Below are 27,214 nucleotides of genomic sequence, written 5' to 3'. Positions count from 1 at the left end.
TATAGCGCATAACTTAATCACTATGATGTCAACATTAAGGTTGTGTGTTCAAACCCAACATACAGGTGCGTTCATATGCAATCTTAATTGACTAGGATTGCAAGTTTGTCCATGTAGACGGTTGACAGTTCTTTCCTGGCCACTCATACAAATGTCCCTTACGTTATACATATAGTCAATAATGTTGACATTAAACACAATAAAAAAGTGTTTCAACCAATCAACATATCATTCATAAGAAAACTAATGCGCTCGAAAATTAAATAAAACTGATCATGTGTTCATGAATCAATCATTTGTCGATAAGTTTTGGTATCACTGGATATCATTCAAAGATTCATTTAGTCTGCCTCGACACATTTAATTGAAAAGCTTCCGGCTTGTATACTTGAGACAGTTTTCGGGACTAAAAATTTCGTTATTTCGCCAATAAAAGACACTGTAATGCATGTTAAAATATGCCCTCAACATTAATCTACAAGTGCCTCACGATGAGTTGTTATTAAAAAAACAACTGCATATTCAGATTTCTCTTATCAAAACCCGTGCTGACTAAAATGGCAGTGTTTTATACGCTGACTCAGGCATAAACAAGGGACAGTACTTTGACATGTCTATTATCTCAAGGTTGGAAAATTCACATTTTTATTCAAAACCAATATATAACAATGTATAATGCCGAATAGTTTTTAAAACTATGTACCTTGTTTACTAATACACAACACAAATGCCGATAGCGCAGCACACATTTCTGAAAAAATAATGGAATCGATAAAAATCAATCGCTAACAACATGTACTAATTATTATCTTTGCTGTCATTCTGTCTAGAAATACTTGATGACAATTTTGTTTTGGATAATCTTTATTGGTGAATTATGATAGTGTTATTTTTAACATTCAAATGTATAATTAGTTAATTCAGTTACAACCTCGATACACAGGGGTATGCACTAATTTTTGTTACATTATCTGTTCTAAAGCGGAGGGTTTTAATACGCGTTAGGCAGGTAGTTGTCTATATGGATTTGAAGATCATTGTTTTCGGTAAATCTAGTCATTTTTTCTATAATACTTCGCATGTCTACATATAAATTATGCAATTCATGTTCTCGAAAGCTGACGTGTGGTCTATGCACAACACAATTTCTAAGTTCTCTTAGTGTCTCGACAATATCTCCAGAGTTACTTATTACTCTCACTTTTGCACCCCATTTGTGTGTTGGACGGATAACTAAATCGTAGTTACGAATGATTTTATAAAGAAAACTTGTGTCACAATTGATAAATCCATCTCCTGGGTTCATATACATTTCCTTCTCATTTTTGGTTAGCTTTAATTGTTCATTCATTTTATCTGTGCATCGTAAATAGTGACATCGAATGGCTCTTGGGGTCCAAGAAGTATGGACTAATGTTGCCAGTCGTCTCATCGCTTTTGGTGTGAGATCAAGAATAAGTAACGCTACTTGTGTTAGATTTCTGCGCTCATCCTCTATCAATATATCATAATGGACACCTAAATGAAAACAACATTTATTCATATTTGCTATGTTCAAGGCATTTTTTGGGACTTGCAGGAATGTAAAAGACCCCCCCCCCCAAAAAAAAAAAACATGAAAGCGCTGCGAAGCATAAATACTTGACAAGGTTAAGAGTTCTATGAACAATAGGAACCACAACAGATTTTTCCAATTCGTCATAAGCCAACATTGCCTGAGGAATTCGGAACAACTATATTTTAATTCAACAACACTGTGCTGAAATTAAAGGCGATTATCTAGATTTTTCAACTGTCTATACTGATGGATCAAAAGATGGTGATAGAGTTGCATCTGCTGCTGTCTTCAGGGACAGAGCTGCAACCCTCCGTTAGCCATATAATGCATCCATCTTTACTGCTGAAGCAGAAGCAATAATTTTGGCTTTGAAATTTATTGCTTCTTCAGATAAATCCAAATTTATTATATGTTCGGATTCACTTTCATGCTTACAAGCTATACGAAATACTAAAATTAAAAACCCAACAATCCTGAAAATTTAATATGTAATGAGGAATTTAAAAATTCTTCTGAAAGAAATAATATTTCTATGGGTTCCGAGTCATGTTGGAATCCTCGGAAACACAGCTGTAGACCTTGAGGCAGGGAATGCCCTGGGTGACCCTCTATGAAATTGAAACTAATTTAAGCAAACCTTTTAATAATATTATGTGCAGAAAAGATAAGTGTGTTATTACTAGATGTCGTATTGATCATACTAGAATAACACACGAGTATCTTTTAAAAAATGAAGATGAACTACAATGTGTTCCTTACAACTGCAAGTATACTATTAAACATGTTTTAATTAATTGTATTGACTTTGCTGATATTCGTAAGAAGCATTTCAATGTCAATAATATGTATGATTTATTTAATAATGTTCCATTTACAAATATTGTTGCTTTTTTAAAAGAAATTGAAATTCATTATAGAATATAAAAATGTTATTATATTTAAATCGATTTTATTGTTGATTTTCATTTGTATTTACTCAATTCGCTTTAGTCAAAAAATTTAGTATATTAATTGAAGGACTTTTTGTCTTATTTTAAAAATATGCTTTCAATTGAAAAAATATTCGAATTAGCTCTCGCCGCGATATAGCCTTTTTGCGGAGTAAAGCAACCAACAATCAATCAATCAATCAACCGTACGACCTTCAACGACGAGCATACTCAGCTGTAAAAGGCCCAAAATGTAAAACAATTCAAACCAGAAAACTAGCGGCCTTATTTATATACAAAAAATGAACGAAAAACATATATGTAACACATAAACAAACAACAACCACTGAAGTACTGGCTCCTTACTTGGATGTTCATAACATACTAAATGTATGTTAATATTGAAATTGATAGAGAACTAAAAAATGGGAATATTGGAAATAAAGGAGGAGGGATAAAAAAAAAAAGCATTTTCCTGTCCCCAATAACCTATGACTTATGCTACTTTTGTATACTATGTATACTATGTATTATTATTTCATTCTTTGTACCAATGTGTATACAGTCGATATTTTACAAAATTCTTCCAACAACACTTTACATACTTTAAACTACGCTCCGAATGCCCACGATTTCGCGGGTGTGTTCTAGTATATATTTAAGTTAGTAAAAGATGTGGAAAAAAATATTGTTGAAAGTGAAAGTAGTGACTTGATTAAAATAAAAGAAGGGTAGAAATCTGCCTCTGTAATTTATTCAAGATTCAAATTTTCGTGTTCATAGGGCTCTAACAAAACACTGATGGCTTGTTCAGAAGCATATTTTATTAGAATAATAATGTTTTATAAGGTTGGTCGCATTTGCGTGACGCGGGACAACCAAATTTTTGTAATCGTGACACGTAAACGTCAAATTAATGGCCGTGAAAACGAGAAATAGGGTCAAGCGGGACATACGAAATTAAAAAAAAATGAGAATTGCTCACGTACAAACATGTAATTTAAGCGGAATATGGGAAAGCACAAAAGAACAGTTGACGAGGTCCGGGATGAGAACCCCCGATTAAACCCCCTATAATCAGTTACATTTATTTCATGTTTGAAGATGTGCAAATGTTTTTATTTAATTTGATTTTTAGCAAAAATGCATTTTAGCAAAGGGGAAGAATAGTGTGGTCTTGGGCCGCGAAAATAATGGAATTTAACTAAAGGAAATAAATAACGGACTTTGGAAAATACGGAGAAGGCTTTTGATACTTTTTTGAAATTTTCCAGACATTTTAAAACCTTTTACAAAAAATCAACCTACAACATTTTACATATTTTAAACCAAGGTCTAAATGCTTTCGATTTCGCGGGTGTGTTCTAGTGTCTATTAGAATATGGAGTTAACACGGCGTTTTAAGAAATGCATGCGAATGAACGCCTGGTTATTTTTTTCCCGTCTTCCTACATATTATGCTAGGTCTTTGTCCAACTGTATTGTCACGATGTTATCTTTAAAGTTTTCTTGGTTTTGTTTTACAATTAATACATTTTCTTTAGTGACTAAAGTTAATTAAGAAGGTACAACACGTAAGATAAATTGTTAATTAATTAGGTGATGTCGTATTGTTAAATAAGTACCAATTACCATTTTAAAATATTGTGATGCATTATCTGACTGAGAGTTCAGATGTCACGATATTTAGGCAAAATAAAAGACAACAATTTTTGTTTCATTTTGATTTAGTTACTTAGAGAATAAGGATTCGCTTGAAACTAGTTCTGCTTTATATCTTCATATTTTCCTTGGTACTGCAAGGTGGACAATTTCAATTTAGGAAATATGACAGATATGATGATATCATCGTTTTGATTGTCAGCTTCAAATTTCCAACTTGTAAAACACAACCTGACTGTCGTATTTTCGTGTAAGCATCTTACTTTATGAGTTTCGCCTGAAACATACAGAGTATATATCTCCAGTTTAAAACGGCAATACAGGTCCTGTAATTCCTTCTTTTAAAAGAGGATTGCCTCTCACAAGAAAGCTATAATCAAAGAGTTCCAAGTGATGAATTTGAAGTCATCCCTTTGTACATTTTACGTACGTCATCCCATGTTGGTTGACCGTTACGACTATAGAATATCCGTTTCAGAGATGAAATGGGTTATTTTCCTAATGTAAACTACAATTCCACTCTCTTTTCCCGATTGTGACCTACCGAATAAGACTCATTTCTAGGTGTGTATCAACATGAGTTCCTCGAAGGGTGTCACATGTGGAGCAATATTTGAATACCTTTCTGATGCACAAATTATCACCCCAGTGTTTGGTGGGGTTATGATGCTTTATATTGTGTTTTGTGTACAATTGTTTGTTTTGTTTTTTGTTAGGCCATAGCGTTGTCTTTTGGCAGTTTATTTTCGATCTATTATTTTGAATGTCCTTTTGATATATATTGCCTCTTGTTTGCATTTTACAACATGATTTGCGTCCAACCATAAACGTGCTCTTTCAAAATTATCAGGAATAACGACTGAAGTTGACGCAACTTACATTTAACGATTAACAACACCAAAAATAGACGGTATAGTAACCAAAAATGATCTACCAGTATCTCGTCTTATTATCGACATATGGTTCATGATTTGATCTTAAGCAACCAGAATAGTCGAAAAATTTGTAATTGTCTGAGTGTAAAATTTCGACTGATTTTGGATTCCCATGGCGGGAAAACCACCCAAGAGAAAAAAGTCTTCATCTAACGACGCATCCTGTTTCACTTCCATTAGAGTGCATGGGAATCCCCTAGCTATTTGAAAGTTATATTGATTTCTTTTCTTTGTCGATGTTTAGAAGATTTAAAACCCGTAAACTAGTACATGTATTGTCTTAATTATATTTACATGTGAGTAGTCTTGCCTAATGATAAATACCTTGAGTGTTTTAATTTGATGTATGCACTTGTAGGTACTTTCGAATCGACAGGAAAGGATAGCGAGCTATCATAGGAAGGTTGACATGAATACAGTAAAATAGGGAGAAAATGTGGACGGATTTGGGGAAAATGAATTATAGATGAATTCCTTTGGACACTTGTGATCGCAATTTACCTTGAAATAATAAAAAAGATAATAGTACATTGTTTTTTATTGGAAGACCGGATTACTTCGATTGTATTGGTTTTAGCATATAGTTCTGTTTGTGAACAGTTTTTGGTTGTTTTCCTTATATTTAACAAGAAAAGAGTAAAGAAGCTCGTACTAAAGTCAACCTGAACTACTAACAGTCAACTTAAACCAACGTATACAGCAGCTTGTAATTCAGTGGTTGTCGTTTGTTTATGTGTTACATATTTGTGTTTCGTTCATTTTTTTACATAAATGAGGCCGTTAGTTTTCTCGTTTGAATTGTTTTACATTTTCTTATCGGGTCCTATTATAGCTGACTATGTGGTATAGGCTTTCCTCATTATTGAAGGCCGTATAATGACCTATAGCTGTTAATGTTTGTGTCATGTTGGTCTTTCGTGGACAGTTGTCTCATTGGCAATCAAACCACATCTTCTGTTTTTTATATGTTAACTATCACCTAGAAGAACTGCAATCATTGCGAACTTGTAACACTGCAGACTCATGACCATGAAAAAAATATACTTGATATATGCGTTGCTTTTGAAAACATTGATAACATATGAATTATTTGCCTTAATGATTAATTCATTAAATGAACATAAATGAACAATATATGAATGTTTAATTTTAGTTCTTTCCAATCTTTAAAAAACAAATCGAAGCAACATTGCCATAGTTTTCTTAATTATTTTTGTCTTGGTTTTGGTTAACTGCATACCGCGCTTACAGTGCTTTCATTTCGGAAAAGGTGTGTTCGATTTGGGATTGTTCTGTAGTAATTTATTTAACGAGAATGCTATCAATTCCAAATACAAAAGATATTTCCAGTGAATACATTTAATATCCATTCAAGTGAACAATATTCAAGACTTTTATCCATTTTATTGATAAACAACTTAAGAGGATCACATTATTTATTCTAATGAGCAAATCATTAATGCGGGGTTCACACATTGCCGATTATTGCTCCCGTTTGAGATCAGACAGCGATACGAAACGAAAAGTGAAAAAGTCGGATTACTATCCTCAATTATCTGGAATGTCCTATCATTGTCTTAACGAAGTCGTTTAAGTTCGCAACAGATTCCTACGGGTCGGGATTGAACCGAATAGTTCGGCGAAGCACCCCGACAGTTTGGTGCGTCCCGAAACATTCGGGGAAACTCAGCCGATTTACTTTAGTCGGATTACAATCGTGCCTATGTCGTGACAAATTCTGCTGTATCGGATCACAATCCTAACAATGTTCTGTGTGTTCTGAACGGTGTCTTGTGGAACGGGAATGATGTGGAGAAATTTTTCATTGTTTTTTTTCTTCTGCCGATTTGAGTTCAGATTGCATCTAGATCTTGTCGATTGCGAACCGGTTTTGCCGAAACCGTTCCGGAACAGTCCCGTTATAAATACAAAATTCGTCAATAATACCCACGTCAGAGTCCCGACAATTATAGAATACAATACGACTGAGACTAGACAAAGCAATTTGCAATGCGATAGAGCGGACCGTGGTAGGATAACGTTCCGACAGTACCTGCTGATCCCGATTATGCTGACAATTTTCGAACGGATAACTTCCGTCAGCGTCGGTTCACTGTCTGGGCACTGTCTGATCTCTGTCGGATTACATTCGGTAAATTCGGGACGCAGTCGTAACAGGCTCGGTCGAAATTTACCTGGCGAAAGATACAAATTGGATTAGAAGCGGATTGATAACGGGATTATTGGGATAGAGTCGCTTGGAATATCGGCGCTTCCTGAACAATATCTGATTGTTGTCGTGATTATATTATTTGTTTTACAAATTTTAATTAAAGTTTGAATTTCCATCCACGATTCACAGGATCATGATCAGACTTTTAACAAATTTTAATCGGGAATGGTCCTGTCAAGGACGGCAGTAAAAATCATGAATGTGTGACCCCCGCTTAACGGAAATGTGTAAAGTATGTAACAAAGTCAAAGTCAAAGTTAGTATATAATTTATTTGGTATTAACACAACGGAAGAACAGACGGATGCACTGACCAGTAAATATCATATTCCCATTATATCATTAGTTGGTCATAAAAAAGGATCATCTTAACTAAATACAATTCAATAATAAGTTAGTTTGGACATGTCCGTTTTTTATACATACTAGTTCGCGGGTATTTACAGTTTGTAAACTTGTAGGATGATTTTTTGCAAAACTTTTTGTGTCAGGAGAATTTCATAAAAGGTATTAAAAGCCCTCTCCTTTTTTTCCCAAAGTCCGTTAGTTGTTTTCTCTCTGTCGAATTCAATTACGTCGTGTTTCCGGCCTCAGACCACAATATTTCTTCCCCTTCGATATAATCTATTTTTTTGGTAAAAAATAGATTAAAATTTGATCCGCTTCAAACAATGAACAAATGTAACTGCCTATGTTATAGACCATTATTATTCTAATAAGATATGCTTGTAGAACAATCCATCAGTGCTTATTCTTTTAGAGCCCTTTTAACATGCCAATGGTAGGATTTATATCTTTTATAAATGACTGGTAGGCTGGTCGGAGGGATTTCAAGTCCGGAAATCCGGACATAAAAATATAAAATCCCGAGGTACCGAATTTTAAGAATTTTATATATCGAAATTCGAAAAAAAGAATTCCCGAATCCCGTAAGCATCAATCCGTAAAATCCTGAGCTTAAAAACAACCATCTCGAAGTACAAAAAATATCCTGCCTTCTCTAATTTCTACCCTTCTTTCATTTTTGCCAAATCACTACTTTCACTTTCAACAATAAATTTGTTTGCCCCATTTATGTGCGTTATATTTTCAAGTCTGTGCGTCGTTCGTGTTCGTCCTTTCGTCTGTCCCGCTTCACGTTAAAGTCTTTAGTCGAGGAAGTTTTTGATGAAGATGAATTACAATCAACTCGACACGTGGGGAATATGATCCCTTTGATGTGATCTGTCTAATCTGTATGCCAAATCAGAGATTTTACCCCATTTTCTCGGTCCACTGAGCATAGAAAATGATAGAACCGATGTTGCATCCATATAATATGGAAACATTTTTGATTCCACGTGTTATACTCATACAATTTGATTCTCAGTGCATGCTTATAAAACCGGAAAACTAATTTATGACTAAAAGTCAGTCTGATGATGGAACAATATCCGGATGCCCTTTTTGTCGTTTTTCTCACAAAATAACTCAATCTGAATTATCATAAGAATCGATAACGAAAGCGACTATGCATGTCACCTTCAGAACGCAGAGGCATGAGGATTAAATATTTTCGGAAGGAAGAGAAGCGACACACAAACTGAGGTCTTCTCGTTTAATAGTATCGAATTGTAGAATGAAACGTCATTTGTGTAAACAAGTTAAAAACATTGACGTCATATTACATCTACGTTTGAGCAAGTCTTCCGAGACTATATGCGTCATACAGTTGAAGACAAACTATACACAAATTAGTTGATTCAATAAAGTGTAAACTTATGTTTTGTGCAGATGTCTTTTAATAATTCCAAATGTCAAATGTATCTGGAAATATAATTATAAAAGTATGCTAAAAAAAAGTAGAAGTATGGGCAAGTCAAATACACTATTTACATTCCGGCTTGTTTGAAAAAACTCTTTTCTTAAATCTTATTACATAAAATGAGAATACGCTCACGTTTCAGATCCCATCATTTTTATTTGTTCAAACTTTTATTGAGCTTTAAGATTCATCGTTTGAGAGATAACTAGATGGGTCAAGTAAATTGACGAAGTAATGATCAGTGTATTTGAATACCGGTAACTGAAATACACCTATAATATATCATTTAAAAGAGAAAACCTTGTACTATAATAATATGCCTGTCGTCAGGATCTGATATGGTCACATTTTTTAAATTGAGGTCAAAGATCATCGTTACAAATCTGTGAAAAGTTTTAAGGGTCTCCTTTTTGACTTTTTTTCACTTTCTAATCCTTTCTTTAATACAACCGAAAGTGAATTAGCTTGTCTACTGTTAGTTTTATACACAAATCTTAATCATAATATATGTTTTCCCCCTAAAAACGTTCCCGAAACGACGTTTTATAAAAAAAACTTTAAAAATCCATTTTCCAGCCCTTAAAATGTTTATAGCCCATTAACCTTTTAAATAATTTCAATATAAGGTAAAAGATCAAGTGTCATGAAGGGCAATACTTCAAAATTGTTTTTTTCAAACTTGCATATTAGGTGCGGTATAAAACCTAAAGCAACATTATATTACAGTCAAATAGGACATCAAATTGAATTTGCGGATACTTCTGTTTTAAGACTACTCGTTGCTCCTGTTTTTTTCTCACAATTATTGCTGCTTCCATATCATAATTTGTTGTTGTAAATTTTACTGTTGATAGTCTATTTCATGACCGATTGTGTACCTATAACTCCCCTTTTCACTTTCTAATCCTTTCTTTAATACAACCGAAAGTGAATTAGCTTGTCTACTGTTAGTTTTATACACAAATCTTAATCATAATATATGTTTTCCCCCTAAAAACGTTCCCGAAACGACGTTTTATAAAAAAAACTTTAAAAATCCATTTTCCAGCCCTTAAATGTATATAGCCCATTAACCTTTTAAATAATTTCAATATAAGGTAAAAGATCAAGTGTCATGAAGGGCAATACTTCAAAATTGTTTTTTTCAAACTTGCATATTAGGTGCGGTATCAAACCTAAAGCAACATTATATTACAGTCAAATAGGACATCAAATTGAATTTGCGGATACTTCTGTTTTAAGACTTCTCGTTGCTCCTGTTTTTTTCTCACAATTATTGCTGCTTCCATATCATAATTTGTTGTTGTAAATTTTACTGTTGATAGTCTATTTCATGACCGATTGTGTACCTATAACTCCCCTTTTTCCCATGCAACGAACCACTCACTCAAAGGTATTCAATATAAAAATAAGAAAATGTGGTACGATTGCTATTGCACAACTCACCATAAAGAGACCAACTGGCACACTTCAACGTCAGGTCACCATACGACCTTTAACAATGAAGAAAACCCATACAAAATAGTCTTTACAATTCCCAAAATTACAAATGTACAACAATTCAAATGAACTAGAATACACCCGTGATATCGCGGGTCTGTGAATGGGTTAAAGTATATAATAAAGTGTAACCCTTACTTTAGTATTGGTATTGTCATCTGATATAGTCATGCCGATGATAAGATATACAGTTTTCTCTGCTTTCAAATCTTTCTGTATGAACCCGTCGACTTGGAACTTATCATTTATTGGTAAATATTAATTATTTGGAAAACAAAAGGTTTTGGAACGGAGTATTTTTAATCAACAGCATTGTCCTATATTAGCTATAAATAAAGTTGAATTTAGTAGTGTCAACCCTGTGATTATGACCCGTGTAAAAGCAAAATCCTATATACACCGTTTGGTGGTGCGCCTGTCAGATGTGGAACGTACTGGTAAGGTAATAGGTAACAGGTGAATATACTTTTGGTATCGGTATCGGCCTGGAACTTGGTAATTATTGGCAATATTTATTATGGAGAAAACAAAAGGGTCTGGAGTGGTGTAATTTTCTATCAATATCATATTACCTATATATAAAGTTGATTTCTTTGATTTGTCGTTTTTACCCGATGACGGCGGACAAATTTGACCTCGTTTTTGAAGTAGTATAGATATATTTAATCTATATATAACAGCCTATGAACAAATAATGCAAAACAAATATAAGCTAGAGGCTATCACGAGCCTGTATTGCTCACCTTGGTCTATGTTAAACAATGGACACAGATAAATTGATGACATAATTGTGTTTTGGTGATGGTGACGTACTATACTGAACATTCTTGTTGTAAGAATTATCTCTATTTATATTGAACTTGGCCCAGTAATTACAGTTGAAAATATTTTCTAAAATTAACAAAAATTTACAAAAATTTATGAAAATTGTTAAAAATTATCTATGAAGAGCATTAACTCCTCAAGGTGTCAATTATAAATTTTGGTCATGTTTGACCCATTTTTAGATCTTTTTTTGCTGTTTACAGTTTATCTCTATTAATAATTAAATACAAGATAATAGCAAAAATTTGCAAAATTTCCTAATAATTACTTATTTCGGGGGCAGCAACCTGACATCAGGTTGTCTGATTTGTCTGAAATATTCTGAGCAGATATATCTTGGTCTGATAAGTAAGTTAACATATATGTCAAATTTGCTCTAAATGCTTTGGTTCTCGAGATATAAGGCAAAATCTACATATTACCCCTATGTTCTAATAACAGCTATGGCGGCCATCTTGGTTGGTTGACTGGGTCACATCACACATTTTTTAAACTAGATACCCCAATGATGATTATGGCCAAGTTTAATTCAAATTGGCCCAGTAGTTTCAGATGAGAAGATTTTTGTAAAAGTTTACGGTCGACGGACGACAGACGACGGACGCCAAGTGATGAGAAAAGCTCACTTGACTTGTCAGATCAGGTGAGCTAAAAATAGAGAAACAAACGACAATCATATCACTAAAAGTTAATGACTTGATCCATGCAGAATGTGGCGGGGTTAAACTAGTTTGAAGGTGCACCAACCCTCCCTTAACCTAGAAAAGTGCAACAAATACTACAAGCTATTAAATCAAGCCTGATCTCCATCATCTTCATAACCATCAGCAATCACAAGAAGTGTATTAATATTTCTACACATTTCACTTGACTAGCATGGACAATTGTGTGTTCATAGAGAGGTTCTGTTCAAAGCAAAGACATTCTTTTGTGCACACAGATTTACTTTTATAAACACAGAAAATGTTTTGTTAGATGTCTGAAGACATGGTTCCCTAACAAAATATACCGGCTTTAAACCATACCTATTTATCCATAGATGGCTTAGCAAGGTGTAATGACATCCTTATAATTTTTATGCATACATCTCTTCTTTCTGTATTCAAATAAATATTAACAGCACCTTTTGGAAAAAGAACCCTATCATTGGCAACCTGGGAAACATTTTACGGGATTCAGATAGATACACCATCTTGAATTCGATCAATTTCATGGTTTGCAATACTTGTTAGATAGCGTCACACTTCCCTATATGAAGGACAAAATATATTGGCATCAATGCATCATCAAGGTGTTAAGACTCAAACTTATTATACATTTGTAAACTTTCTTCACCGATATAATTCAGAAAATACCCCCCCCCCCCCCCCAAATAAAATTAAAAGAAACTTAACAGATAAATGAGTACTAGCAAGTTTAAACACATTACAACTAGAAAATAAGTTACTTTTCCCAGACTTAGAAATCCATCTATACATATATACTAGATAAATTTAAAGCAAATTTTGAAAACATGACCATGGTGATTTCGAAAAAATAAGTATCGACAAAATGTAGGACAGCTAGTGTTTATAACTGACTAGTAACACATTAAGTAAAGGGAACCTAGCTGTGTAATTCTTTGTTCACCGGTTTGACTCACATTGTATAATAAGTTACAAATGAAAAGTCCAAAAAGAAAAACATTCTCGTTTTGTTTAACGAATTTCTGGGGTATCTTTTTCTTGGCGTTAGCTAAGTATTTTTTACTATAATCCTCGAATAGTGTTCATTTAACCCGATAAAAACCTAATTATAAATATTAAACCACATTCGAGAACAGACAAGCGTGAAGTGACAATTTTTGTGAATCGGTTTTATTTCATGTTATAGATACCAAATATGATTGTTTCTATAATGGTTATTCTAGGTGTCTGGTTTTTCTTCCAAAATTGACATTCATTTCTTTTTAAGGAACGAACACCATGACGACCACATGCATAGCCAACCTCGACACTAGGTCAAATTTAAGTTTAAGAATAAAATTTGGTTATTCTTTTTGACAAATAAACAATAAATCAGCCATGCTATTTAGCTTATTTTAACGGAATTGAACAACAAAAGCTACTGCTAGCTAAATGTTATTATATTTGATTTCTGCTTTTATGAATGTTTGAGAAAACATAAACCATACTCTTGTTGTCGAATTCGTAGTTATTTTTCAATCTATGAATAGCAATATCAATGTTCGAATTGTTAAAGACCATACTTAAACATCCAATTCACAAAGACGCCAGAAGAAGACCACTGTTCAAAAGTCTCAATTCGATTAAATAAATTAAACCAGTGTTTCAAATTTTAAACCAGGAAACATTGAAACTATAATAGGAAACTACAGAAACACTGAACTACAAAAAACAACTGCCATATAACTGACTTGTTACAGGAAATTTTAAGAGAAATGTTGGGTTGAATTGAATTTTTCCTCACCAAATCTCCCATTTGAACGAAAAGGTAAAATATATTCTAGATTTGTTTAATGAAGGACAAATAAGACCTTAAGTGCATTCAGTGGTCGCAACAGACCATCGCTTACGACTCGAATAGACAAAGTGCCTTGATAGAGTTCTAATGAAAGCTATTTCAAATACATGCTTTCATTTGTGTAATTGATGATGATTTAAAATAAATAAAGGAAACACATTAAACCTAATTATTTTTACAACTTGTCTAAATGTACTTTATATAATGCCGTTAAAAAATAGAAATGTAAAATGGGTCTGGAGATTTATTGGCAAAATTGTCAGTTGTATATATTATGTATATATGTTGTCTGTTTATCAGGTTTGTTTTAAGAAATTCATATTTTATTTCATTTTTCCTTAATTTTGTTTGTACCATCACTCTCACTTTGAGGTTACTTTTACCTTTACTTTTGCTTTGTTGACATCCTGTTTCCTGTTATGAATTTTGAACCAAAAGTTCCGAGTTCACGTGAAACTCTAGAGCTAACTTTACTAACTCATGTTTAATCAATTGAACCACTCGAGTTAACTGCTCTTACCCCGGTTCCAACAATCACTGAGCCATGGTTAAAATCAAGAAATACTTGAATGACGCCAAACCAACCAGATGTTTTCCTTTGATATGTGTAGTCAGGGCCTTATCCTAGAGTTACGTAGAGTTATTCCGAATAACAACTCGAGTGCATTCACGTGATACTCTTGAAACTCTGAAAATAGCTTTAGAGCTTCAAGTGAACTCGACCAATGACATTGGCCTAATGTTACACTTTATCGAGCTGTAAATTTATCATTCGTTTATATTGCATATGTGCACATTAATTGTTGATGCAATTAAGGTAGTTATGAAGTTCTAGAGCGCAGTATTATTAGTACATTCATTTGTCCTAACACCATATTTTGAATTGATAATTAGCAGAAACATAAGATAGTGTACAGATTTTGTTATATTGAAGGTCTTTCTAAAATTCCATAATAAAAAAAATGTCCTCAAAGTTGTTATTGAATCCCTTACATATGTAGATCATTGCTTTCGGATTTTTTAAAAGAATTTTACTAGATATACTTACAGAACTAATTTTAGGAATGCACGTTACAATTATTAACAAAAATATAAAGTTCCTATAGACATAACTTTTAAGAATGTATAAACTAAACTTTGTCAGATGAATAGGTCCAATTTAAACGGTAAATTTCAGTTTTTTATTGCCCCGCTTGGCTACGAAAAATTTAAAATAAACAATCGCACCAACCTTGCATCGAAAAGATTTTGTATCCGAAGTTCGATATATATGAACTTGTTAAAATGTAAAAAAAAAAAAATAGTGCAAGCATGGTGCGTTGGTCAAAATTTAGGAAAAAACATCCAATTTTCTGTATTTTTGCTTATTTCCCGAATTATGAAGTCATTTGCACTTACCATTGTGACGTCATTTAACCTTTTCTAGTAGGATAAACAATTTTTTTTTAAATCATTGACTAATATTCTAATAATTTATGGAGTAAAAATTGCTCTGTTAGAATTTTTAATCATCTTGTAAATATGGGGCCATTTTAGGCCATTATAGCCCCTACTCCTTTAGGCAACAACAATCAATCAATCTAAATGGAATTATTTGATAAAGCATCGCTAAATGCTTGAACAAATTTGCAGGCGTTTTACAAAATGTCTGAAATTATTTTATAGAATGCAAAATGAAAAACACACAATTAAAAGCGTTGAACAACAGATGAGTTTTATTCATGATAATTGCCGAATGTAACAGTTTGTTTCTGGTCCGATCACTTATATAAGCCTGTCAAGGTTATGCAGGTTTTTGATATATATAATTCGTGACCCAACATTGTTACCCAATCAAGCTTTCGGTACATGCGTTATTGACAACATGTCACAGGCGGACTGGTTCGAATATCTCTGAGGAACGAACATAAATTGGCAAACCAGTTAGTGCTCATGATTTTCGTTTTGTATGGGGCATATCTTGACATTTTTTGGAAATACATAACCTACTGCAGGTTGAAATTTCAAAATTGTTCAGCGTTATCGTGGTTATTGTATTCGGTTTTCATTATAGAAATTTAGAAATTGTTATAGTCAAATACAAGTAGATTGATATGATTCATTTTAAATCACAATCTTACTGATGATAGATATATGTTATTTGCAATATTTATAGATAATTAAAAAAAAACCGGTTGATATGATTTATGTATATTGTGCCTGTGTCGTTACTCACAACGATATATCTCCTCGTTGGAAAGATTTTGACTTATTTGTAAATGTTTTCAGTAATATTAAACATTTAAAACTTTTTTTGGAATTGAGTAGCGAACTTCCTTAAATACGTTTTTTTGAATACCTATTCTGTAATTTATGAAGTGGCAGGGATTACTGGTTATATCTTTTGCATTTTAGTTTAAATGACCAACCTAGTCTTTAAACAATTATTGATATAAGATATGGAGAAAAAGCGGACGTATTTTGAAAAAAAAATGAAAATTAGAATGATACTTCATGCAAATTGGATTTGCATTTAATTCAAACAGGAAGCATCGTAAATATGAATGCTTTCCTTATTGTTGAAGGCCGTACGGTGACCTTTAGTTGTTTATTTCTGTTCATGTTTGTCTCTTGGGGAGAGTTGTTGCATTGTCAATCTTACGAAATCTTCTTTTTTTTATAATTATTTCCCTGGGAAAGACCGAATGAAGTTTGAATAGATTTTTTGTAAAAAGAAGTAGTTTATTAACTCATTATGACTTTTTGTAAGTGTGCATTTGCAATGTTATAGATTAATGTGCTTCCTTATATTTAGCAAGTAAAGATTGTGATATTTTTTTACAGGTGTTATTTTAAGTTTTAAATTTGATTTTATAAATGTATAAGTCCAGATGCTGTTGATATCAATGGGCGTAGAATTGATTGTCTTATGTACGCTGATGACATTATTGTACTATCAAACACTAAAAAAGGTCTTCAAAACCGACTTGATATATTGCATACTTATTGTATTGACTGGTGTCTAGATGTAAACTTGTCCAAGACAAAATTGTTAAAATTTTTAACAAGCCTGGGAAATTTTTGAAGGCATCATTTTATTTAGATAAAGAGGCTATATAATTAGTTAATAAATGTAAATATTTAGGGATAGTCTTTACTTCTAGTGGTCTTTTCAACAGGGGAAAGAAGAGCTATTCAAAAAATCCTTAAGGCAAAATTTAAATTACAAAAATCCATGTCAGCTTGTAATCCAAGTATTGATACTGCAATTCATTATTATGATTACACAATAAAACCAATTTTATTATACTGTAGTGAAATTTGGCGTTCATTTAAAATTAATTTTGCTGCATGCAAGAAAACATGATTATCTTAATGAATTAATCTACATACATGATTATTTGGATAAATCACAATTCGGATATTTGAAGTATATTCTTGGTGTAAATAAGAAAGCCTCAAATTTAGCAGTGTTATCAGAGGTTGCAAGATTTTCTCTTTATTTTTCTGTTATTATATATATGGTAAAATATGTACTCAGGCTTAACAAGTTGGACAAAATATGTGAAGTAATATGATATTTTATTGTTATAAGATTTAATATAATAGTTCTATAAAAAAACATGTTGTGTTAGGCTCTGATCCTGTCCGATAACGTTATAGTATGGTATAAGTTTTGTATTTTCCAATCATATTGTGTTGTAAAATGATGCTCTTTATGGGTTCTTGATTATATTAATAAAACTTTTATCTTATTTTATCTTATCTTATAAAAAATCACCTGCCATTATGAATATATGTGGCTGTTTCCGAAAAAGTTATTTAAATGTTCCCAAAGCTGTTCCCACCTAGTAATGATATAAAAACAACTATTTTTTAGAGATAGTAGTAAATCATGCATTTAAACGAGATAACCTAAAAAATACCATTAGAACAAAAATAAATATAATATAGATAATAAGACAAGAAACATTCAACCAATAGCATTATACCCGAGTGGAAACTATATAAATGCACATGTTCACAGATTATCGATCCTGATAACTGACATACCCTTATTTGAAGAATATTCGAAAAATATTATAAATGGAAAATTTGCAAATAATGTCTCGGAGGGTCTATAAACATTTTCCAGTTTGTGATGATATTTTTAAGATCTAATGTACAATGGAAACCAGAAATGATACTTAAGACTTCTTTGATGTTTTTACCACCTAATCTGCATGGTTGATATAATTGTTCCTTTGAATACAGGTTTACTTTAAAAGTACTTTAAACATCACCAGCGTTTTACTTTGTTTTTGCAAATTGATACGATACTTTATATAAGGCCTTGTGAATTTTAATTCCTCAAAGGTATCACCTACTCGGTAGTAAAAACTTCTAGGTTGATATGAATTATCATTGATATAGTAATGTTTATAAATTAACTTTGAATTATGATGGCCGTACTGCGATCTATAGTTTCTGTGTCATGTAGTCTCTTGTGGAGAGTTGTCCCATTGGCAATCATGTCACATCTTCTTTTTATATTTATTCAAGCTGCATGTAATGCAAATTCATTAAAGGATATAACACTGTAGCAAGTGGTAACCTGTTATGCTCTTGTTCAAAGTCTCAAGTAAAACATTTGCAAATATTGATACATCATAGTTTATTTAGGTAGAAAAAAAGCTTTTACGGTTGTACAACTTACCTTCTATTGCTGATGAGGATTACAACTATATATTTTCAACGGTTCTTATCATATAAAGGTTGGGAACAATATATGTGACCGTGACTGAGAAAATGGGTCCAGATGAGATTCATACATATTTTCAGTTTTTTGCATTTTTTCAATGCTACTAATGTGTTTACCATGAATGGAAAATGTTATGATGATATCTTAACTGGTTTCGAAAATACAGCACATTCTAATAATGAATGCATTTTGGTACATAAATTAAAAAAAAAAAAAAAAAAAAAAAAAAAAAAAAAAAATCTGACTTTTTTTTCCTGCAATGGATATACTAGAAAGGTTGACATGTATACATGTATCTATACTATTCAACGAGAAGACCTCATTTTGTGTGTCGCTTCTTTTTTTTTCAAAAAAATTAATCATCATGCCTCTGTGTCTTATAGGTACAGTGCATAGTCGCATTTGGCATTCATTCATATGAATATTCAGATTGAGTTATTTTGGGAGAAAAACGAGAAAAAAGGTGTTCGGCTAAGGTGTCCGTCATTGGGCAAAATTTTAAGTCAGGTTATACTTCAGGTTTGTGTTTTCTGTACACCTTGAATATAAATATACTTCGAATAAAGTGTATTTTCTATCTGATATCATAATTATATGGATCATTATGTAAAAAAACAATGAATAATAATTGCAACTAACCCATCAATGCAATTTCAAATTTAATATGATAAGAACTGACTGTCTCTATGAATACTTATAAAAACAACATAAAGAGGATTTTAAGACGGGTACTTTGTTGAGCTTATGAAAGTTAATGATTTGACATTTTTAAGTTTAAGGTGATTCATGTTTTTTTGTTCATTTAAAGAGACCTATAAACATAATAAATGTATTGTTAATACTGTAAAGTGATATTACGTTGTTTTTTTTTTTTTATAAAATCAGGACATCAGTATCAAATATTTGACCTTGATAAATGTAAATTACAGATGTTTAATGTTTAATGACGCACTTAATAATTTTTTTGTCACAATTTAGAACGTTAGCACGGGTGACATATTTTCACATTTAATTTGAAATATAAATTCGGTGTTCTATTAATATAAGTTGCATCTTTGTTAAAAAATTCTCAGATTAAGAATGGTCATGGTATAACAAAATCACACGTATTTTCAATTCATGCTCTGTATCAGCATTGTATAACCCTTCCAAATCAAAATAAAAAAAAACAAACAAAACAAAAATAAACCATCTCGTCTTTATCTTTAAACGTAATGCTCAAATCATCAAACAGAAAACAACAATGATACAATGTATATATCGAAAAGGGACCTTACTGCTATTATTCTGTGGTTACATGTAGTAGCGACTTTTATGTTACTCATTTGTTCGTTTCACAGAAATGAGTGTTCTTACGTTTGTCATTTATGTTGTCATTTTTAGCGATGTTTTTTTAATATTGCTATATACGCAGTTTATTTAGCTAACCATTAATCAAGATTCAACCCACCATGTTTTTTTTAAATGTCCTGTCGTTTGCACTTTTTTTTTGTTGCACTTCAGTGTTTTTGCTGTTTCTTTATTTTTTCTCTTGCAGTTGATGTGTTTCCCGCGGTTTTAGATTGTCATCCGAATTTGTTTTCTCTCAATCGATTTCTGATTTTTGAACAGTAGTGTACTACTGTTGCCTTTATCTAACAATAACTATTCCTTTACCCCTTGTGTAAAAGTATACAACTATGTAAAAATGCTTCCCTTCTCAGTGACTATGAAGACAATTTTAATCAAACATATAAGGTGCTTTGCTGTATTCACTGCATGCACTGCTTATCCATGTCATCCTAGATAACTTTTCGAAATAAAATACCCAACATATTTAAAACAGTTGCCTAAATGTTTTCATTTGGAACGTAGCATAATATATTTATTATTAATTCAAAAATCATAAATCAAATACCTTATGCTTTAATAAAAAAAACATGTTTCTTGGATAATGTACACCAAGCATGTTAACGACCGCCATAGGAGAGCTAAAAGTGCGAGACTAAACCCATTTTGAGGGTTGTCTCATCGTGAATCGTACCACATCTCTTTGTGTACATACTTGAATAATTAAATTTAAAGACTGAGATAGTTTATTCTTTTTTGTTGGGGACAATGCATTTACAGAGCATGAATTGCAAATAAGTGTGAATTATTTTTACCCATTAGCAGTCTGAATATGAGAAGGTTATTTAGGCTAACTGTTTCATTTAACAAAGATGTAATTTAACAGAACACGGGGTTTCTATTTTAAGTTAAATGTGAAAATATGTCAGCTAATGTTCTAAATTCTGATCGAAATATTTATCAAATGCGTCATTTCATACAACACATCTGCAAACTATTTACCAAGGACGAATATATTATACTGATGGCGTGATTATATACAAAAACATAATATCACTTTACAGCATTAACAATACAATATATTTATAGTATCTCTAAATGGACAAAAACATTAATCACCATCAACCTTAAAAATGTCAAATCATTAACTTTTATAAGTTTAGCAAAATACAAAACTGCAAATCGTCTTCAGGTAGCTTAGATGTCTTCGTCCATCTTAAATTTTGAAATAAAAGATACCAATCAGTCCAAATCTTATAAAGTAATTGATATTAACTACTTTTTATTCTTATTAAGAACATAAAAAATACTCCTGTTTTTACTTTGTCAGTATTAGTAGAAAACTCAGATAAAGGAACTTTCATTATATAATGTGTTGTGTGAATTTAACTATTTTATTTTATAGCGAGAAAACGAGTCCGGTGACCCAATTTTGTTCAGTTTCTTAACTGTTATTATCCTTTTAGAAAAGAAAGGTATACGATCTGTCGTTCAATATGCAAGACAGTTTACTTGACTTTTCCTCTTGTTTGAAAGCGTTTTATGATATATTATTCTCTATTAGCTATTACCTTATGGAACTCTTTTTTTTTCTTTTTTCTTTTGTTCTGTTTTTCTTTACTTCCATACTAGTATATGACAATATCTTACTGGTTAATTGCTTAACTCGCAAACACGTTATTTGAATCATAAAGAAGAAGAAAAGACCCGAGGCAGAGATAGGTTTTGGAGACACATGTAACTACTTAACACTTAACATAACATACACCGACTCCGTCATCATCGCTCAGATTTTCACTTTGGGAATTTTCTATTTGGGCAAAATACAATTTGTCGACAATATGTAGCTCTTCAATAAGCTCATCGTCTTGTTTGTCTGTTATTTCCGATGGAATACTTCGCAGGTGCTCGTCGACGTTAACTTTGCAACGTCATCGCCAAAATTACGGTTTACCGCATCTGGGCCCATTTTGTCAGACGTCGTCACATATATCTATTCATATTTTTAACTGATATACGTTTTATATTACTTGTGTCATTTTTTACCTCGATCACCTTGTTGTCAATCAAACTATTGAAGTCAGTTAAAATTGATGTTATCAAATTCTAATCGCTTTAAAATGAGATCATACAAAACCAATACAACAAAACTGGCGTCACTTCGGAAAATAATTGAAAAGGTAACTTAATAGTTTTAATGGTGTTTCGTTATATGATATTTATTAGTGATTAAACTTGTTGACTTTATAGTATTACGTTTTTACAAACACTAGTCCTATGTTGGAGAAAATAATGAGAAGTTTGATATCTCATGGAGCTTGTAACACAGAACAATGACCGCTTGAAAACTGTTAAGGTAAACAGTTGGATTAAATTTCAAAGAAACCAAGACGACATAAACGCATGTGTATACAGGGCTGGTGAGTCATTCACAAGTTGACTGATTAAAATAAAATTATACCAACAACATGATATTACTGTTATTAGTCAAACAAACACAATTTTATTCTCTCCTAGATAAGTACGTCATTGTCCCGTGGTTAAATTTAACAAATAAGATTGAGAATTGAAATGGGGAATGTGTGTTAGAGACAACAACCTGATAAAAGCAGAAAACAGCCGAAATTCACAATGGTTCTCCAAAACAGCGTGATGATGCGCGCTTCAGCTGGTCTTTAAACAAAAATATGAACTAGTGCAGTGATAATGGACGTCATACTAAAAAATGCTGCGAGGTTAAACTTGTTCGTTCATCATATGTATATAAATTGTTGCTTCTGTGGCAGCAATATCATTAACAATGCCTGAAGTATTATTAATAAATATTTCCTAAATGCAAGAAAACCTGCATAACGGTAGCAAAATTGTATACAGTATTCGCTATATGTATCGATATTCATTAAACGAATTTGTCAACGTTTACTCTTATCAGTTTGCACATTGACTGCTTGTTTCTATGACAACACATGCAATAGCAAACATTGCACAATTGAACTATACAATTTTTTAAATGATTTTATTGTGTTTTTTTTGTATATTTTTCATGGTAATGAAAACAGACTGAAAGTTCTTCATAATCAGCACGTTTATCCAGATTAGAGAAATTGTATGTGTTTCCTGCAAGTGGTAATACCATTATACATTCCAAAAACAGGTCCGAAATATGTGGTGCACTGATAATCGCCATTTCAATTCCAAAAACTTGGCGATATACGGAATCTTCAAAGCGAAAAATAAATGTTATCCGGTAAAAGGGGTGTTATAGTATTAAAGCATGTGAAATAGACATAGTTCTTTTGTTTGATTGTACTAGAAAATTACCTAAACGAGTTTTAACATACGTATTTGTTTTTTTTTACTTTTTAAATCCCCATTTGATTAGGTGTGTGATTATTTCTTAATAAGAATATGAGACAAAGTGGTAAACTTATCAAAATTATAAGGCAAAGTAGGTAGAAACATCTGAACTCTAAATAGATACAAAACCACCAAAATAAACAAGCAATTTATCAAGTACTTCAAACCAATTGTTGACACTTCAAACGTAATATTATTATTGTTAAAAAGACATAAATTAAAACCGAAAAAAATCTCATATGGAAATTAAAATCATTTAAAAAAATCAAAACATGTCTCGATTTTTTTGTTTGAATAATTACACTGAGTTTGATGCTATCAGATAAAAGAAACGATTACACAAATGCGTACGATAGGACACAAATTCGAAGAATATTTGACTGTAATTGATTCATCTAGACTTGCTGAAATAACCTTTCCCGATGACAATATTTGCGTTTTTTTTTATAGTCTCTTATATTTAATTTGAACTGTTATACAAATGGCAAAGTGAGAAGAACATAACTATAGATATTCTTTATATTTTATTTGTTTATCATACTTGGTAATCTGTAATTATAAATACATGTTAAATATAGTTTAACATGCACATTGATTAATGTAATTAAGTTGTGTTTGTTATAAATTAGTAGAGGATTGAGTGAAATTTGGATGGTCATTCAAATAACTTGTGCAGGAAGAATGCGATGATATCGTCATGGTATGTAATCATTATAACACATGTATGGTTGTATGCGTTTTTATGTGTCTTTGTTACAAATTTGATTGTTTTTATAATTATTAATATGATAACAAAATGATGACTGATGTACCACTATTTCTGACATTTGATCTATTATGTCTATTTGTTTTGTTCACACAGTTGTAATCCGTTTTTTAATATGTTTGAGCTTCTGAGTATTCCATTTGATTACGGACTTTCCGTTTTGAATTTTCGGCGGATATCTAGCATTTTGTATGGTTGATAGTTTACCTGTAGCAGAAAAAAACCTGCACTCTCTATACCATTTACAGTCGTACACTCATTCAGGTTGTACACTCCAGTTTACAAAAATATGATATTTTCATTCATTTTATTGTAATTTATTTTAAGCCTGAATATGTACCGAAAATTGCTGTTCCATGTGCACGAATATGGATGGTTATCGACTAATACTCTGTTATACTCTGTTATTATTAAAAGGCTTAACATGAAAAGGTAGTTGTTTGAGGCTTCTCAACTAAGCACGCAGCATTAAGGGATAAGAGCAAAGACTGTTCTATTTGTTTTGATTTGCTTATGTTGAGGGTTGTTAGAATAAGTAACTTTTAGTGATTTTTTTAATTTCAAAATTCCCCTTTTTTTAAAATGATCCGTATAGCATTGAAATAAAAGTAAAATTGAGAATGTAAATGGGGAATGTGTCAAGGAGACAACACCACAACAATAGAACAGACAACAGCAGCAATTCATCCATTGGTCTTCAATGCAGCGAGACATTCCCGCACCATGCAGGAGGCGTTCCGGCTCAGCTGGCCCCCATACAAATATATATACTAGTTCAGTGAAAATGAACGCCATACTTTACGCCAAACTGTACACAAGAAACTAACATTAAAAATGAAACAAGACTAACAAAGACCAGATGCTCCTGACTTCGGACAGCTAGTTGCAAAAATGTAGCGGGGTTAAACATGTTTATGAGATCTCAATCCTCCCCCTAAGCTCCTAGCCAAAGTAAACAGTTAACGATAACAATACGCACATTTTAAAATTCAGTTCAAGGGAAGTCCGAGTCTGATGTCAGTAGGTGTAGCATAGGAAAATAAACAAAATAACAGACTACTAGCAGTTGATAACTGACATGCCAACTTAAGACTCTAATCAAACTGATTGAAAGACAATGTATATGGTTTAATCATATGAATATAAATAAAATGCTTAAATTGAATTTGCCTTGAAAGGAATAGACAGTTGTCTGAATTTCTTTTCTGGCAAAATTTGATAATAAATTTCCAATATCTTAACCTGGGGAAAAAGCAATACAAGTTTGAATAAGTCTTATGGTAGATTGTTTTCAAGTCTCTTCGTATCCACTTGCAGGTTCTACTTTATAAAGTAAATCTTTTTCTTTTCGTTTTAATACTACTGTACATTTATCTCTACATTAATAAAATGCAAACTTGAAGAAAACATATTAAAAAATAAAAAAAAAGGTAACTGAAATTTAAATAACTCGGATCGTATATATTCCGCGTCTATTCATTTCTATTTCCTTTTTGGGTCTTTGGTGTAAACCCCAAAAAAGTAGTTCCGACCACAACAAGAAGTGTCACTTTGAACGCTTGTAGATTACAAATGAAACTGACAGTTTATATATCGTGACGTCACACTACAAAATAGCAAGTCCGCATAAACTATCAGTGACGCAGAAAATACAAAATACCGGTGACGGCAAGGATTGATTGCCGAGTTTATGAGCTTCAGTCCTCGCTTGGAAGTTTTAATAGTTTACATGATAATGATTCATAAAATATATTCTACAATATACTTTACATTAAGGAAGTACAACGAATAGCCTCTTCCGGTTTACACAAGGTCACATCAGGTTGGCTTTTCAATGGTCAAGTGTTTTGCAACGTAATGCAAAACGTTTATCACTTATCATTCATGCTTTGCATTTATATATCACTGATGTCAAATACAGAAGGGGAAATAGCTCTCATATGGAGTTTGCGAATCGCTTTGGTCAAAACTGGTCAAAACTGGACAAAACATCCTTAGGATATAACGAGCAATTTGGTAAAAAAATGAGTCGCCTTCTTATACGGTTACAGAGGTGATAAAATCACAAGGACAATATAGCTCGAGGAAATAACTCTTACAAGGAAAAGTATTTGGTTAATCAGTGTTAATTTCAAAGTTGTACACATTGCTTGATATCATATACCAAATATATAAGCAACACACAATTTATACGCGACAAAACAAAACTTGAAAGAAAAGAAAAAAAAGTAATAATCAGAACAAATACAATAGGTCTTTCGTTTTTTTGTTTTGTATTCCTTGTATAAATCAAGTTAAGATTTAAAACATTTTTTTTCTTTAAAGAAAATCACACACTATTATCATGATATATTGCCTTTACATGTGACATTTGACGTATAATAAAGTAAAATAACAAAAATAACGACAGAAAAATTCTGAACTGAAAGTCCCTACGGAAACACATCAAACGACTATCTTATTCCCGACTTGGTACAAACAGTGATGGATAAAGTCTAATCTTATAACAAGCTTACGTAACCAACTTAGATAAATAAAAATATACAAACTGACCTGCCATGATAATGTGCCTAATTGTTACGGAAAGACATTTATAAATGTGCATAGAGCTGTTTACACCTAGATATAATATGAAATGAATAGTACGTAATTTGTTTGAACAGGAAATAAAAAAAATTATAAACCATACGGCTTTCAACAATGATAAAAACCCATACCGCAAAGGCTATAAAAGGCCACGACATGAATAATGTAAAAAATTCAAATAAGAAAATTAACGGTTCTATTTATTAAAAACAATTCCGAAAAACAAATATGACAGATATAAACCATCGAAAACCTATGTAATGCAGGCCCATACAGAATATGTCGGGTTTACACATATGTGTGAGCAGTCAACCTAGAAAAGGTAAAGGTAAAAGCATAACATTAAAACATAATTCCAATCATCTTGCGTTTACGTTTCACTCCTGATGTAAAACACAGAAATTTGTTAAATAAAGCTCCTAGATGCCGTTTGGTTTTCTTTGTCGCTGTTTGCATTACTAATTGCCTACATTTACATGCACGTAATT

General features: G+C 32.1%; 1 protein-coding gene across 1 annotated transcript; it reads right to left on the bottom strand.

Moving 5' to 3' along the window:
• Positions 1 to 880: 880 nt before the first annotated feature.
• On the bottom strand, positions 881 to 26,746 carry LOC134719517 (uncharacterized). Its single transcript, XM_063582511.1, has 2 exons — positions 26,694 to 26,746; positions 881 to 1,518 (listed from the first exon to the last, which is right to left on the bottom strand). Exons 1-2 carry the CDS (start codon positions 26,743 to 26,745, stop codon positions 992 to 994), a joined length of 579 nt encoding a protein of 192 aa, XP_063438581.1. The 5' UTR covers position 26,746; the 3' UTR covers positions 881 to 991.
• Positions 26,747 to 27,214: the final 468 nt, after the last annotated feature.

The sequence above is a fragment of the Mytilus trossulus genome, chromosome 5 (assembly GCF_036588685.1).
Source record: "Mytilus trossulus isolate FHL-02 chromosome 5, PNRI_Mtr1.1.1.hap1, whole genome shotgun sequence".
NCBI classification, from domain to species: Eukaryota; Metazoa; Mollusca; class Bivalvia; order Mytilida; family Mytilidae; genus Mytilus; species Mytilus trossulus.
This window is presented reverse-complemented; position numbering and strand designations above follow the sequence as displayed.

Coding starts and splice junctions, on each gene's coding strand:
- LOC134719517 (XM_063582511.1), bottom strand. CDS start 26,745: ATGCACATTTATAAATGTCTTTCCGTAACAATTAGGCACATTATCATG. Junction 1,519..26,693: donor TAGGCACATTATCATGGCAG/GTCAGTTTGTAT, acceptor GTTTTCATTTAG/GTGTCCATTATGATATATTG.